We start from the raw sequence: 15472 nt of genomic DNA, 5'->3' as shown, positions 1-15472 counted from the left end.
CACAGCACTTTAAATAGACAAAAATATGTATTTATCCAGAAAGATTATCCTGAGTTTAAACCCAACTCCAGCTCACCCCAGATTATAAACAGAAAACTTTATCTGCCATTTATTCTTAGTTAATCTAAGACAATCCTCCCATTTCAGAGATAAATATTTTCGGGAAAGTTGTTTGCTTCTGGGTGAATGAAGTACTAAGGCATGGGTTTAATCCCCACTTCATTCATGTACACGTTTATTGCATTCTAGTAATGGCAAGCCATTGCTGCCAAGAAAACCACATGATAATTTTTGCATTAAGTCGCTAGGAGCAGAGATCAATTTGAAGCAAACTTTACTTTTACCTCCGCCCCAAAATGTACATTATCTTAATAAATTTGTTAAACGCTTTAGGTAAGGTGTAACGTGCTTCCCTTTTTAAGGCCACACGTTGCAACTGACAAATACGGCTTGAACAGGTTTCTCTTTGAAGACGTTTTTAATCGTTGGCTACCGAAGAACCTGGCTTCCAGCCTCGTAGTTGAAAAACGCGGTTCATGGCCTCTCCCTCTGCCGACCGAAACACGCCTCAGTGTACCTGAGCTGGCTCAGCGGATCGGCCAAGGGCGTGGCGCTAGTGAGAGTTGAGCGGCAGGGGGTGACTGTCAGCATAGTACAGCATTTGTGACTAACGTGTGAGGCGACCTTTTCCCCTTGGGTTTTCGTCATCCAGAAATAATACTTATCTACGGCCCGTGAAAGGAGGATAAGGCAGAGAAAGGGAGGAACAAGAGAAAGTGGACCAGCGGAGACAACAGCAAAAACTGAGGAAGCGCAAAGGAAGAAGCGCGTGCGAGAGAGCCCTCCCTCTCCTCCCGTCTCCTTAGCGGCGCCCGAGCGGCGACGCGCATCCACTCGGCGTTCTATTCCCAACATCCGGGTTTTTGTCGACGTCGCCGAGCCTGCCGTTGCCGCCCGCTCGTGTGGCTTTCTGCCTCTCATTGAAGAAAAAGGCGACGGAGGTGGCGGCGGCAGCAGCGAGGACGCTTTGCTCGGTGGGGTCGATAGAGCGGCGGGAAGGGGACCCACGCGCGCCCCCGCCTCCCTCCCGGTGTTGTGAGTGCGTGTGCGCGCAGCGAAGATGGCGGCGGTAGTAGGAGGGCGAGCCGGTTCCTTTCGTTCCTCTTCTTCGCCGGGGATGAGCTCGGGCTACGGGGCTGCCGCCGCCTTCGCCACAAATAACAGCAGCGGTGCGGACGCGCGAGCGGGGGTGGATGAGGACGATGGGCAGAATCTCTGGTAATTGAACCCGTCTCCCCCTTCCTTTATCGGTTCCAGAGGGGGACCATTAATACCCGACCGCTCCTCTCCCCTCGAGCGCCCAACAACTGCCCCCGCATCGCTCACCCCCACAGGGTCCTTTTTTTCGGGGCTTGGGGGGTCTCCACCGGAAGGCTACTCCGCCATGTTACCGTCTTCCCGACCCCTTCTTTTCTGTCCCCGAGGGATCTCTCCTTTCCTCCCGCATCTTTCGCCCAGCACTGCTGGCGCCGTGACAGGAGCGGGTCCTTCCCCCCGGGCCTTGCCCTCCTTCACGGCTCTCCTTGTTTCGCGGCAGGTCCTGCATTCTCAGCGAGGTGTCCACTCGTTCCCGATCTAAACTGCCTTCTGGGAAAAACGTCGTCCTGTTGGGTGAGTGTCCCTTTTTTCTAATCTCCTGCCTTTTCTCTCCTTTGATTATTCTCTCGTGGCCTTACCCTTATTCATCCAGGGGGCTGGACCGCTTCACGCTTTCTTTAGAGCAGCAGCGAAAGAGGCCGCTTGTGCCGAAGGGAGCGGTGGCTGCAGCCAGCGATTCATTGATCTTCCAGCCTACTTTCTCATGCTCACCCCCGCCCCCTTGCAAGATTGAGCAGATTCTCTTGTGCTATACGAAAATGCACCACAGGAGCCGTGTTTGTCCTCCTTAAACAATAGTATATACGAAGTAAGGTGTTAAAACTGGTTTTCCGGGTCTGCTTTGTGGTCTTCGCATTTGTTGATTGGGAAGCTGGGGGAAAAAAAGCTTTGTGTATTTGCCTAAGATCTGTCAACAGTATTTTTGTTGCACGATGTGTCAGCAGCAACAGTGTCTGTTGCTGTTTTGCATTATAATGCTTTAATGTTTCTGTCTGTTAGATATGGTTAGTTATTCTTCACATTCTTTTTACTATTTGTGAATAGAAGTCACACTAGACTGCTTGAAAGTAACTGACATTTGAGGTTGTCAAAATTTGTTTGTACCAGCAACTATTTTCTTCTGGTGTGGGGGGAGTTTTATAAAGTCCTAGAGCAGTCAGAGTTATATACTGGTGAATGGTTTCTATTTTGATGATGTATATTATAATTTGAGAAATTAGTATAGTGAAAAAAATATACATTGTGTTCCAGTAAACTTGTTTCTTGAAATGCAAACTTGGGTATCAAGTATGAGTAACCCCACTTGTGGGTTAGCTTTCTAATGACTGCTTTAAATAGTTTGTAGATTAGTTAATTTAAGTTGTAGAAATGAAATAGATGAAAATATTAACTGTGAAGATGAATGACACACATCACTTTGGGTTCTAACTACTAGGTAAAAAAATAATGTATTCTTCAAATTGATTTGGCAACCATATGGAAGTGGCTTTTTAAAATAATTATTTCCCAATTTAGCATTCAGCATATACGGTGGTATATGCTGTTGGTCTCCTGTCCATATACTGATCTGGTCTGATCTTGCTTTTTGAAATCCACCAAGGTGGGCTAGTTAAATGAATGTTACTTTATTTGGCTGTTCAGTCCAAAATTTCAAGAGTCTATAAGTTTGTTTTCAATACTATATTATATGGAACATGCTAGTGAGGCATGATGGGTAATCTGTTTTAGCATGTGGAGTTACACTTTTAGCTATGTAATTCAGTATGACTAGTAGGTTTATTTTCCCATGAATAACAATTTAAAATACTGTTATGTGTGCTAGCTTTCCATAACCTAGTAACAATGAATTCCTGGTAATTTGTCAAATTCATTCAAGTTCTCCATTCTGAGCAACATTATTTATAGATCTCAATACTGTTTATAACTCCAATATGTCTTCAACAGTCCTGGCCTCTTTTTTTTTTTTAAATGCTTTACTGCAAAAAAGTCCTATCTCTGATCACTGTTGCTGAGATAATTTTGTGCCACATTATTACTTATTAAATATCAATGACTATTAGGTACCCTGCAAGGTTAAAAATGCAACATGAGGATATCATTATTTGTTTCAGACAGCTAAAGGCTGCTGCAAATAAGATATTGTGACCAGGATATGTGATTATATAATTCCACTGTATTGGAAGGAATAATATCCCCTTTCTCAAATTTCACTTAATTGACATCAAGAGTTACTGTGAGGTTTATTCAATTTCTCCATAACCTTGTTTTCATTGGAATAATAATAATAATAAAAAAATCTGGCTTCATATCTTAATTAAAAGAGCATTTGAGTTAGTCTAATATTGATGCCAGTGCAGTGCTGTGGGAAGAATCAAGAAAGAATAGGATCTAGTGGGGGAAACAATAATTTTGTAGCTCATTCTCATTCTCAACATTATTTATTTATATATTTGAATCTATTAGCCACCCAACTCCAGTGGACTCTTAATTGTGGCTATAAATTTTAGTAGTGTTAGTCCATGTCGGTCCCTATAATTTTTTCCTAGTATTTCATGTTCAACATATTTTTAGAAAGCATATTATAAGTCATTGATTGCATTTATATATTGTACTTTGTTATGGTTTGTTTTTATTTACCAAAAAGTCAGACCATAGCTATGTTTTCACAACATACTAACCATAAACCATGCTTTAAAAATCATAGTGGATGTCAAAACAGAATTATCCACATTATGTCTTAACTTGGTCCATACAACATGGTATCATATTAAGCCAAATGCTGGTTTTGGCTTAGCATTTTATGTGAATTCTGCTAATTGTCCATTAGTGTATGTCTGTTTTAGAAACATTATAAAAACAATTAACACATTAAAAATTGCACATTTTGTGGGAAGTGTTATATAAGCTAGATTAGTGTTTGTGTAAATAATTGCTCTATTTCTTGGACCTAAGTAATAATTACTGTACTTAGGTCCAAGAAATAGAGCAATTCTTTTGAGAGAGATAAGTAGTAGGGTTGTAGTGGCTGTAGAGATATTCTTAATATAATTGTTTGGAAAAAATAGTATCAAGACATTGATGCCCAGATTTTAGAAGGCCAGTTGGCCTTTTAGTGCAGTGTTGAAGAACATGTCCTAAAATATAAGTAGGAGCAAGGATAAAAGCATGGGATGTGTTAGGACAAAAATGAAATGTTTAATTTAAATATAAGCTTAATTATAATGACATTAACTATGTTTAATAAGATAATTTATTAATTGAACATTAATAATTGTCTCAGAACTCTTCTAAATGTTGCTGTCAAACTTGTGATTCTTAATGTGATAAAAAAAATTATAGCTTGACAGCAACATTTGGAAGAGTTCTGGGAGCAATAACCAGGCTTCAGAGGCCATATCACTTCAGTTGGGGGCTTCAGTTGCTGTACCTCTATAACAAATGGATGCTAGTCCTGGCTGTTAGAAGTAAACAGTATAAAAGGTAGTGTATTTCATTGTAAATTAAAATGACTTGGTCAGATTTGCACAAGTTTTCAAAAATATTTTATTTATTTATTTATTTATTTATTTATTTATTTATTACACCCTCTTTTTTGTAGTAATTTAAATCCTTCATGGCCATTTCCTGTGCACTTTGAAAAAAACACAGCAGATACTAGAGAACCTTGATGAGAAGGTGTGAGCTGTTTGCACACATTATAGCCAGCTGATTAGGTCAGAAAATGATACAGCATGGTTCTATTTGTGTACAACAGATAGTCTTTTAAATAACGTGTTTCATCCTGACTAATGTTTGTTCAGATACTAGTATATAAGTATACTTTTAAAAAGCTTGTTTAATTGTCTTGGCCTTTAAAATCTTGTATCTTGGCACTATTTTTTTTTCTTTGATCAGCATATTACAGAGCCTAAGGCAATGTTTTTTCTAACTGGTTGGCTCAGTTACTTTGGGCAGCCTCAGAAATATTTCTTCTTTCTGATTTATGTTACATGAGCAAATTCAATGTAATTTGTTTTTTTTTTTAAAAAGCCATAATAACTGCCTTTGTGCTTTCAGTGCTTTAATACTGAAACATCCTGGATTTTGTATAGGACAGTTAAAAATAAAGGACAATTAATATCCTTTATTTTTTAATAGGGCTTTGGAATTTCAACTTATAGGCTTTATTAAAGATCTCTGTATTGCATATATACCTATCTTTAGATAAACAGGAATCAAGGTAAGTGTCCAGTCTAAGCAGTTGCATGTCAGATTTAAGAAGCTGCTTAGTATAATTGTATGATACTGTGCACAATGTGCTGCAGTTTTCTGCAGTAGAAATATGGAAGGTAGTGATATTGGACTAACATATAAGGAGATAGGAAGGTTATTGAGAGCCAGCTTGCTTTAGTGGTTAAAGGCACCACTTTAGAAATCAGGAGACCATGAGTTCTAGTCCTGCCTTAGGCATGAAGCCAGCTGGGTAACTTTGGGCCAGTTCCTCTCCCTCAGTGACAAGGGGAAAGCAATAACAAACTACTTCTGAAAAATTTCCAAGAAGACTGTATGGACCTGTTGAGGCAAACGCCAGGAGTCAAAACTGATTTGGAGACACAGAAACATAAAAGGAACTTTATTATACAATAACACATAGAAGGCTTTTGTTGTACTGGCTTCTAAATGGGAGGAGTATGTAAGGAAAAAAAAGTTACAGCAAGTGACCAGGCAGACATAAGTATCATAAGCACAGGTGCTCATGTCATTTGGATTCAGTTTGTTGCAGTTAGGCCCTGTTAAAATAACTGAAATAAATATGATAACAGCTAACTGAAATCCCAGCAAGTACAGTGGAAATGAAACTGAAATGTACATCTCTTAATCTTAATTAAAAATATTTGTTACTTGCTGTAATTCTATATGATTTGTATTAGTCCTAAAAGGTAAAATGTGCAGTAGGACTGTACAGCGTGTCAGATTCAATTTCAGAAGATGCTTTCAAGTGCATGGGGGCACAAATACTGCGCATATTTGCATCTTGTTCAAGCAACTGTGTCTTTTCCGAGATAAATGGCTGCTTTAAGGAGTTACAGATGCATACAGTACTACGTTTGCACCCCGCATGCATTAAAACACTCTTTTGGAAATGAATCTAAAACAGTGTTTCCTACAGTGTGGTCCTAGACCCCTGGGGTTCCCCAAAATCAAAATTATTTGCCAGCCTATGTTGAAAAATAATACAATATTAAAATCCCATCAAACAATCATAAGAAATGATGGCAGTGAATGCATCAATGTTAATTTTTAATACGGTAAATATTGATAAATATAACCCATACAAAAAAAAGATCTTTTGGGGTCCTCCATAATTTTTAAAAATGGGAAGGGGTCCTGAGAGAAAAAAGTTTAGGAAATACTGATCTAAAATATTCCACAGCCATACTATACAATGTATCCTACCAGTATAAGTATTGTCAGGATTGAAACTGTATTATTTTTACCCTCATATATAACCACTTGGCCTGTACTCATAGAGCATACTGCTTTTCAAGTTATCATGCATGCCTGATGTTTCTAACCTAAACATTATGATGAGCAATGCTGGACAAAGCAGCTCTTGTCAGGAAGTATCCTGGATAACTTTTTAATATTTTTTGCTGACATGCACAAAAAGTGCCGCAGATATAAGAGCTGTTTGCAGTCTTCATCATTTTTATATACAGTATTACATTGCTGCTTTATTTTTTAATCAGTACATTTAACTCTGTGTTGTTGGCTAATGCAAATTTGGTTTTAATTATTTCATATTTTATTCCATAGGCCCCCTTTTGTGAGTTATGCCCTAAAAGATAGGTTATAGATATATATCAAGTAAATGAATACGGAATGTGGGAGTAAGACATTCAACAAAAAATTAGTTCAAAAGTGCATGTATCTCACCTCTTATATTTGATATTTTGTCTGCATATTAGATTCTAGTAGTCCTTAATTTATGACCATTTGTTTAGCAACTGTTCAACTGACGGTGCTAAAAAGTGACTTACGACCAGTCCTCACACTTACAACCATCACAGCGTCCTCATAGTCACGTGATCAAAATTCAGGTGCTTGGCAACTGGCATATATTTACAATGGTTGCAGCATCCCAGGGTCATGTGATCGCCATTTGCGACTGTCCCAGCTGACTTTGGACAAGCAAACTCAATGGGGAACTGTGTGATTCACTTAACGACCATGGTGATTCGCGTTAATGACTGCTGCAAAGAATGTCATAAAATCGGGTGCAGTCATGTGATGCCTTACTTAATGACCACACCACTTAATTATGAATTTTCTGGTCCCTATTGTGGTTGTAAGTTGAGGACTACCTGTAGTCCTACCTGACATTCTGAAAAATACACACATCCTTGTATATTAATCCCCCACTTCCCCAAGGCATTCATTTGACTGCTTATTGACTGCTGATCTGGAGAGTCAGTCTAATCTGTGGGGAGATCTTTTTAGAGAAAACCAGAAAGAGAGCTGAAAAGTAATCTCTTGTATGTTTGGAATATGACAGCCTGTTTAGTATAGTGGTTAAGGTGTTGGCCTAGAAACGAGGAGACTATGAGTTCTAGACCTCCCTTTGGCATAAGAGCTGGCTGGATGACTTTGGCCAGTCACTGTCTCTCAGCCCAACTCACCTCACAGGGTTGTTGTGGAGAAAGTAAGAGGCAGGAGTATTAGGGATGTTTGCTGACTTGAGTTGATCAAATTTTTAAAAAATGGGATAAAATCTAATAATAATAACAATAAACAATAGTTTGAATCCTAGGCATTGTTTATTTGGTTAGCCTGAGTAGATGAATTCTCTCACCAACGTTTCTTCAAGGAATAAGCAGAATTCATTAAACAAATGTTGACTATTACTCTCATTATCTACCAATAGTCGTGTTCTTTGGGAGGGTTTTGTTTTGTTTAGTTTACAATATTTGAATAATCAGGTTTTGCATATTCCTCAGCCAAGACATATTTTCAAGTATTTATTACTGGGCAAGGGTAAGATGAGAATTTTCTTCCTATCCTGATATTCAGTTTTTTCCCCCTTCATAGTTACATATACTACAGACAACGGTTCTGATTCAGTGCTATAATATTGCTTATATTTCAATTCAGATACCCATTCCAGAGGAAGACCCCTAACTTTCCTTTCTTTCTTATATTTATCTGACTGCATCATACCAAAGTTGGACATACCAGAATTGCATAGACATGGTTCTTGGTCACATATATACTTCCACTATTTTACAAAATACTGCTGTGGAAACTGTAATCTGCAGTGGAAGACTACAGGTAGTCTTGAATTCCTGAATTATGACCGTAATTTCTATCGCTAAGGGATGTGGTCATAAAGCAAGATGTCATGTGACTACATCCCTTAACGAAGGCAATCCTGGCACTCCCCACTGCAGTTGTTAAGCGAATTCCAGCAGTCGTTAGCCGAGGACCCGACCCAAGCCAAGCCATTCCAGGCTTGGTCCCTCCCAGCCCCAAACTTCAATAAGGCAAGGGACTGCCTCCAACTCCCCCACCTACCTATCTCCCCCCCATTTCTGCCTTTTTGGTCACTCTGCACCCTGCCTTTCAGGGTGGGAAGCAGCCCCAGAACCATGCGGCTCTGGGGCTGCTTGCCATGCTCTGGGAAGCCCCAGCTGCCCCAGCCCAATCCCAGCCACAGTCACCCTCGCCACTCTGCACTCCACCATCCCAGCTGACCTTCGCCATCTTCTTGCTCCTGCTGCTGATCAGGCATGCCTGGCCTGGCTCTCTGCAGGCAGCTGCTGGCCATGTGAGGTCATCTTCCCCAGGTCTCATGAGGAAACTGCCATGCATGACCTGGGAAAGAAAGCTTCACATGGCCAGCAGCTGCATTGTGAAGGGCCAGGCTGGGCATACCTTGTCAACAGTGGAAGCAAGAAGATGGCAAAGGTCAGCTGGGGCGGTGGAGTGCAGGATGGCAGGGGGCCAAAGGGGCATAGATGGGGGGAGATAGGCAGGGGGATGAATTGCCCCTGTGGTTGTAAGTGTGGGCTGGCTGCCAAGCACCTGAATTTTGATCACATGACTGGGGGGGCACTGCAACGGCCATAACTTTGGGGACAAGTCATAGGTCCCTTTGTTCAGTGCCGCCATAACTTCAGATGGTCATAAGTCAAGGACTACCTATAGTGTGTAAAAGATGTATGTGTTAGAAAGAAACAGAAGAAGCATAACTTTGCTGATTCTTCTACTCATCTTTGCACTTTGCAAGAGATTTGGGTAGAAAGTGTTCATTTAGGAATGGAGCAGCCAGTGAAAGTATGGAATGATAAAGCTTCTGTTTCTTTCCTGTGCTGTTCACTACACATTGCAGAGTTGACAGCAGTATTTTGTATAGAAAGATGGAGAAAAACTATGCAGCTGATCCATTTGGATTGAGTGAGGAGGGGAACTGTGTTTAGATAACTTAATAAACTATGTGGAATAAAAGCAGATTTGTTCTTCAGTTGCTTTGCTGTCATAGGATCACTATCGGATAGCTATTTAAGTGCTCTTAAAGCTAGGTAAGAGAGCCAGTTTGGTGTAGTGGTTAAGGCATCTGGCTAGAAACCGGGAGACTGTGAATTTTAGTCCTACCTAGCCACAAAGCCAGCTGGGTGACCTTGGGCCAGTCACTTTCTGTCAGCCTTAGGAAGGAGGCAGTGACAAACCACTTCTGAAAAACGTTGCCAAGAAAACTTAAGGGACTTGTCCAGGCAGACTCTGAGAATCAGACATGATTGAACAGATTAAAAAAAAAAAGTGGCCTGGTAAAGCACACTGTGTAGCTTTGATATATAGCAGTTGATAGTGCATTCCAAAACAAAAATAGTGAGCATCAAAGTACTTTATGTGTAAAGGGATCATTTTCTGTCGTAAGTCTTAAAATATAACTATTACAAGTAGTCTTCAGCCTACACCCATTCGTTCAGTGACGTTTAAAGTTATGGTGGCACTGAAAAAGTGGACTTACAACTGGTCCTTGAAATGCCAACCATCACAGCACTCCTGTGGTCGTGTGATCACAATCCAGGCGTTTAGGTCCCCAGCTCAGGATTATGAAGTTGCAGGGAGCTGCGGTCACATGATTGCCATTTGTGTTCTTCCCTGCCAGCTTCCCACAAACTCAGTGGAGAAGCCAGCAGGAAAGGTCGCAAATTGCTTTGGTAAGTTGCTCCTGCTTTTTCTCCTGCCCACAGCCCTCCCAGGCCTCTCCCACCCACCTCCGCGGCATGCCTGTGCTCCTTATCTTGGGACTCCTGCCTTTTCCCGCTTAATGACCCACATGTCTTGGGGTTATGATGGCAACCAGGATTGCCCAGGATTGCAGTCACTAAGCGATGCGATCACATGATGTTGTGATTTACGACCGCATCACTTAGCAATGGCAATCCCAACCCCAATTGCCATCATAACCCAAGGACTACCTGTATATTCTTTTATGTAGTAGCCTTATTGAAATGATATCCATAAGCTGTTTTTTTTAATCTTCAAACACTGCATGTAGTATGCTATCTCTAGAGAAATGGGAGCTGTATTTGGGTGCAGCAGACATACAAATTTCCTCTTTAGAGGGAGAAATTGCCCTTTCCCTTCTCTTTACCTGTTCCTCACAACAGTCTTATGAAACTCTTGTCATGACTGTACGGTATACATACTCTCTGGGGGCCCTCCTGTGTGGGGTACTGCAGGGTTCTCCCCTCCTTTTAAATCTCTACATGAAACTGCTGGGAAAGGTCATAATTGGTTTAGGGTTTGGTATCATCAATATGATGATGATACCCAATTACATCTTTTGACCCCAGTCCAGCCGAGTGAGGCTGTCCTAGTGCCTGGAGGCTGTGCAGGTTTGGATGGGGAGGAACTGTCTCTGACTCAATCCTATCAAGGCCAAGTGGCTATGGGTACTTGAGATGCTTAGATCTGGGGATATTGCATTTCTGACCTTGGATGGGGTTGCACTTCCCCCTTCAGGTTTGATATACGGTTTGGGGATCTTAGACTTGCAGCTGCTGCTTGAAGAGCAGGTGTCAGCGGTAACCAGGAAGGCCTTTGCATAACTCCATCTGGTGTGCCAGTTGCACTCTTTCCTGGATCGGGGGGCCTTTAGACAGTCACTCATGCCCTAGTCACCTTGTGGCTTGACTATTGCAATGCTCTCTACATGGGGCTGTCCTTGAAGACCACCCAGAAGCTTTACCTGGTCCAGAATGTAGTGGTGTGAGCAGAAATGGACATGCCTCGGTATGCCTGTGTAACACCTTTGTTTTGCAGGCTGTTTGCTTCAAGGGGCTGGTTGTTACTTATAAAGCCCTACATGGCATAAGGCCTAGTTACTTGAGGGATTGCCTGTTTTCCATAACATCTGCCCAGCTGATTCAATCCTGCAGGGTTGGCATGCTCTGGTTCCTTCAATTAAACAATGTCATTGGAAGCACACCTTCTCTAGTAGTGCTTGCCTTCTGGAACAAGGTTCTGCTCGAGTTCTGGATGGCCCCACTCAGTTGTTTAGAAGAGCTGTGAAGACCTTTGGCAAGGGACAGTGAGACCCCTAATTTCATCACACTTGCCATCTTTTATCTTTATTTTTTATGTTTTATTGATTTTATGGTATGTTCTTAGTTTGGTTTTTGTGAGCTACCCAGATAGCCAGGCAGCATACAGCATTAATAAATTATTATTGTTGGTTCCACAGTCAGCCAGATGTTTAGACTGGATTTGGCATTTTTATCTACTTATTGAGTCCTTCCCAAGGACCTGGGATAGGCAGATGTTGTTGTTTGATGGTGTTAAAGTTATTGTTGCAGGATATAAGCTGTTCCAAGTAAAGCTGCCTTTTGCAATTGACTGATGGTGATTCTGTCAAGGCCGATGGTCTTCAAGTGGTGCTCCAGATGTTTTGGGATTGCACCCAAGGCACCTATTACTATTGGTACTATCTTTGCTTTCTTTTGCCACAGTCGTTCTATTTCTATTTGCAGGTCTTTGTATTTTATGATTTTCTCCAGTTATTTCTCTTCTCTTCTGCTATCTGCAGGTATTGCAGCGTCTACTATCCAGACTTTTTTGTCTTTCTTATCAACAATTGTTACATCTGGGGTGTTGTGTGGCAGGCGCTTGTCTGTTTGAATTCTGAAGTCCCAGAGCACTTTAGCTTCTTCATTTTCTATTATTTTGTCTGTTTTGTGGTCCTACCAGTTGTTGCTTGCAGGCAAATGGTATTTCTTGCAGATATTCCAATCCATCACTGTTGCTACTTTGTCATCCTGTTGTTTGTAGTCAGTCTGTGCGAACTTCTTGCAGCAGCTAACTAGGTGGTCCACTGTTACGTCTGCTTCTTTGCAGAGGCGGCATTTGCTGTCTATTGCTGTCTTCTCAATTCCGGCTTTGCATGCATTTGTTCTTAAGGCTTGATCTTGTGCAGCCAGAATAAGCCCCCTGTATCTTTCTTCAACTTTCTTGCTCTTAGTCATTGCCAGGTCTTGTTGTGATCTGCTTTGCCTGCTAGTTTTTTTGTGCATGTGTGTGTACTGGCCATGTAATACTTTGCCTTGCTGTGTCTCTTTTTCTATTCTTCATTTGGTCTTTCTTATAGGCCAGTTTGGTCTCTTCACTATTCAGTAAGCCTTCATGGTGTACTAGCTTCAGTGCATCTTTTTCACTGTCCTTCAGATATTCTTCCAATGCCCTTTTTTCTTCTTCAACTGTCTGGTGTACTCGCAACATTCCACACCCACCTACGCTCCTTGGTAAGTAGAGTCTGTCAGCATCGCTGCGTGGATGAAGGACATCATTCATTATTTTTCTGGTCTTTCTATCCAGGGCTTCTAATTCTGCTTGAATCCAGTCCACTATTCCAGTTGTGTATCTAATGACTGGAATTGCCCAGGTGTTAATTGCCTCGATGGTATTTCTGCCACCAAGTTTGGACTTTAAGATCTTCACTCTCATGACATATTCGTTACTAACCTTCTTCTTGACTTCAGTGTGCTTGATGTTGTCAGCTTGAAAGATGCCCAGGTAATTGTAGTGATCTTCTTCATCCAGATTCTTGATATTATTTCCATGGGCATCTTGATTCCTTCAGTTTTCACTGTTTTTCCCCTGTTGATGGTAAGGGTGGCATGTTTGTCCAGTCCAAACTCCATTGCAATATCTTGGCTGTATATTCAGACAGTGTTGAGCAGCGATTCTATTTCAGATGGTGTTTTTCCATACAGCTTCAGATTATCCATGTAAAGGAGGTGGGATAGCCTGGCAGATGTTTTTGATGTTTGATAGCCATGGCTTGAGTTGTTCAATATTGTTGACAGAGGAATCAATGCAATGACAAACAGTAGTGGTGATAGTGAGTCTCCTTGAAAGATTCTTTTCTTGATATTAATCTCTTCCAGTCTATCACCATTGACCAGAAGCTGTGTCTTCCATTGTGCCATTGACCTTTGCACAAAGCTTCTGATGTTTCTACTGACTCCTGTTATTTCTAGGTACTTGATTATCCAGTCATGTGGCAGGGAGTTGAATGCCTTCTTGTAATCGATCCAAACTACATTCAAGTTGGTCTTCCTTCTCTTGCAGTTTTCCAAAATCATCTTGTCAATTAGGAGCTGATGTTTTGTTCCTCTGCTGTTTGGGCGATTTCCTTTCTGCTCAGATGGGAAGAGCTTGTTTTCAAATAGATGCTGTTGGGCTGCATCAGCTACCACACCAGTTAGCAATTTGAAAGTTGTTGGCAAGCAGGTAATTGGCCTGTAGTTGCCTGGTGCTGACCCTTTTGTTGGATCTTTCATTATCTGGTTAACAGCTGGCAAAACCTACCTATCTTCAATTTCACCTTCTTGCAGTATGTTGTTAAACTACTTGGCAGTGAGTGGGTGCAGACCACTCAGATGTTTCAACCAAAAACCATGCAGTTCATCTTCTCCTGGTGCTGACCAATTCTTGATCTTCCTTGCCCTTTTCTCCACCATTTCTGCTGTTAGTATAAGTTCTTTCATTTCAGTTTCTTTTTTATTCTTATCCACCTCCTTTATCCAAGCTGCATTCTTGTTGTATTTCTTTGGGTTGGGCTGCACCCGGAACTGCACTGTTTCTTCTTTGTCAGGGGTTGACTGGTTCATTGCAGTCTCTCCATTGATGGATTGGTAGAAACATTTCTGATTCGACTGAAATTGGAGATTCTGCCTATGGTGTGCAATTCGAGCTTCGTATCTGCTGATCTTTTTGGTGATGGGTGTTATTTTTGCTTTATTATTTCCAGTGCTTCTTTGATCTTCCTTGTTTCTAGGTCATATTTCTTGATCAGGTATTCTTTGGACTTCTTGTTCTTCAGCTTCTTTTCTTTCATCTGTTCTAGCTTGCTGCATCTAAGATGCATCTCATCTTAGCATGCTGATCTTATTTTCCAACCTGATCTTCCATTTTGGTGGTGCACTGTTTTGGCTTTTTTTCTTGCTTGTTGATTTTGCATCCAAGGTATTTAGTTATAACTGCAGCAATGCTGTACATTAGTTGGTTTGATTCTTGCAGTGAGCTGGTGGTTATATTTCATATTACAGTATTGGCATCTTTTAATACTTGTGCTAGCTGTTTCTTTATAACAAGCTTCGATGCAGGCAACCTTATTCTGTTCTTCTTGTGCTATTCTAGATGCTCAGTTATTCTTTGTTTTAACTCCTCTTGTTTTTTAGTTAGAGGGCTTTGTTCTTTCTGAGGAGAAGGCAGCGGAAAGGGTGCCTAGTTTGGGAATGAAAATGATTTAATAGCTATGCTGGCTTCCTCTACTGCTGACTCCCCCTGGTTTGCTTCTACATCTGAGCTACTTCTTGCAAGGCTTCAATTTCTTTGCCCTGGGTAGATCTTTGCAGTTCTTCTAATTCTACTTTTGTGAATACTTTATTTCATATTATAAATTGATGTTGATCTGATAGCCTCTGTTATGTTATTTCTGATTCCGAATGTTGTTCTTTCCAGAACTGGTGCATTCTTTTCAAATATCCTCTTCTTATTGGATTTGATTTGTAATAGCAGATCATTATTACTTTGTTTTCAGTCTTTGTATATTTGTGACAGGTAAACAACTTTTCTTCCAGTAGTCCTGCAGTGCTGGCCCAGCCAACAGTCCTGAGTTCTGTAGCCCACTTGTCACCAGATGCCAGGAACTAGAACACCTAGCACAGTCCTTGTTGACCCGGGTGACGACTGATCTGGTATAAGTTTCTGTAAATTACATCTCACCATATTGTTTATGGGAGAGACACTCTTCCCTTATTAACTTCCT

At 41.1% G+C, this 15472-nt stretch overlaps 1 protein-coding gene across 2 annotated transcripts in view; it reads left to right on the top strand.

Moving 5' to 3' along the window:
• The first annotated feature begins 662 nt into the window (after positions 1 to 662).
• DYNC1LI1 (dynein cytoplasmic 1 light intermediate chain 1) overlaps positions 663 to 15472 on the top strand; it is a 28921-nt gene continuing 14111 nt past the window's right edge. The window contains exons 1-2 of one of the 2 annotated variants that reach the window (XM_007421363.3): positions 663 to 1278; positions 1598 to 1671. In XM_007421363.3, the coding sequence (XP_007421425.1) occupies positions 1121 to 1278; positions 1598 to 1671 (232 nt within the window). In that variant the 5' untranslated portion in view covers positions 663 to 1120. Of the gene's footprint in view, positions 1279 to 1597; positions 1672 to 9238; positions 15402 to 15472 lie in introns of those variants that run through there. The other variant, XM_088150869.1, reaches the window with a different exon arrangement.

Source organism: Python bivittatus, unplaced genomic scaffold (assembly GCF_059951505.1).
Source record: "Python bivittatus isolate LINGU-HERP-01145 unplaced genomic scaffold, Pbiv_v1 ctg000610_np1212, whole genome shotgun sequence".
Classification (NCBI taxonomy): domain Eukaryota; kingdom Metazoa; phylum Chordata; class Lepidosauria; order Squamata; family Pythonidae; genus Python; species Python bivittatus.
The sequence above is the reverse complement of the archived record's forward strand: the minus strand, read 5'-3'. Positions and strand labels throughout refer to the sequence as shown.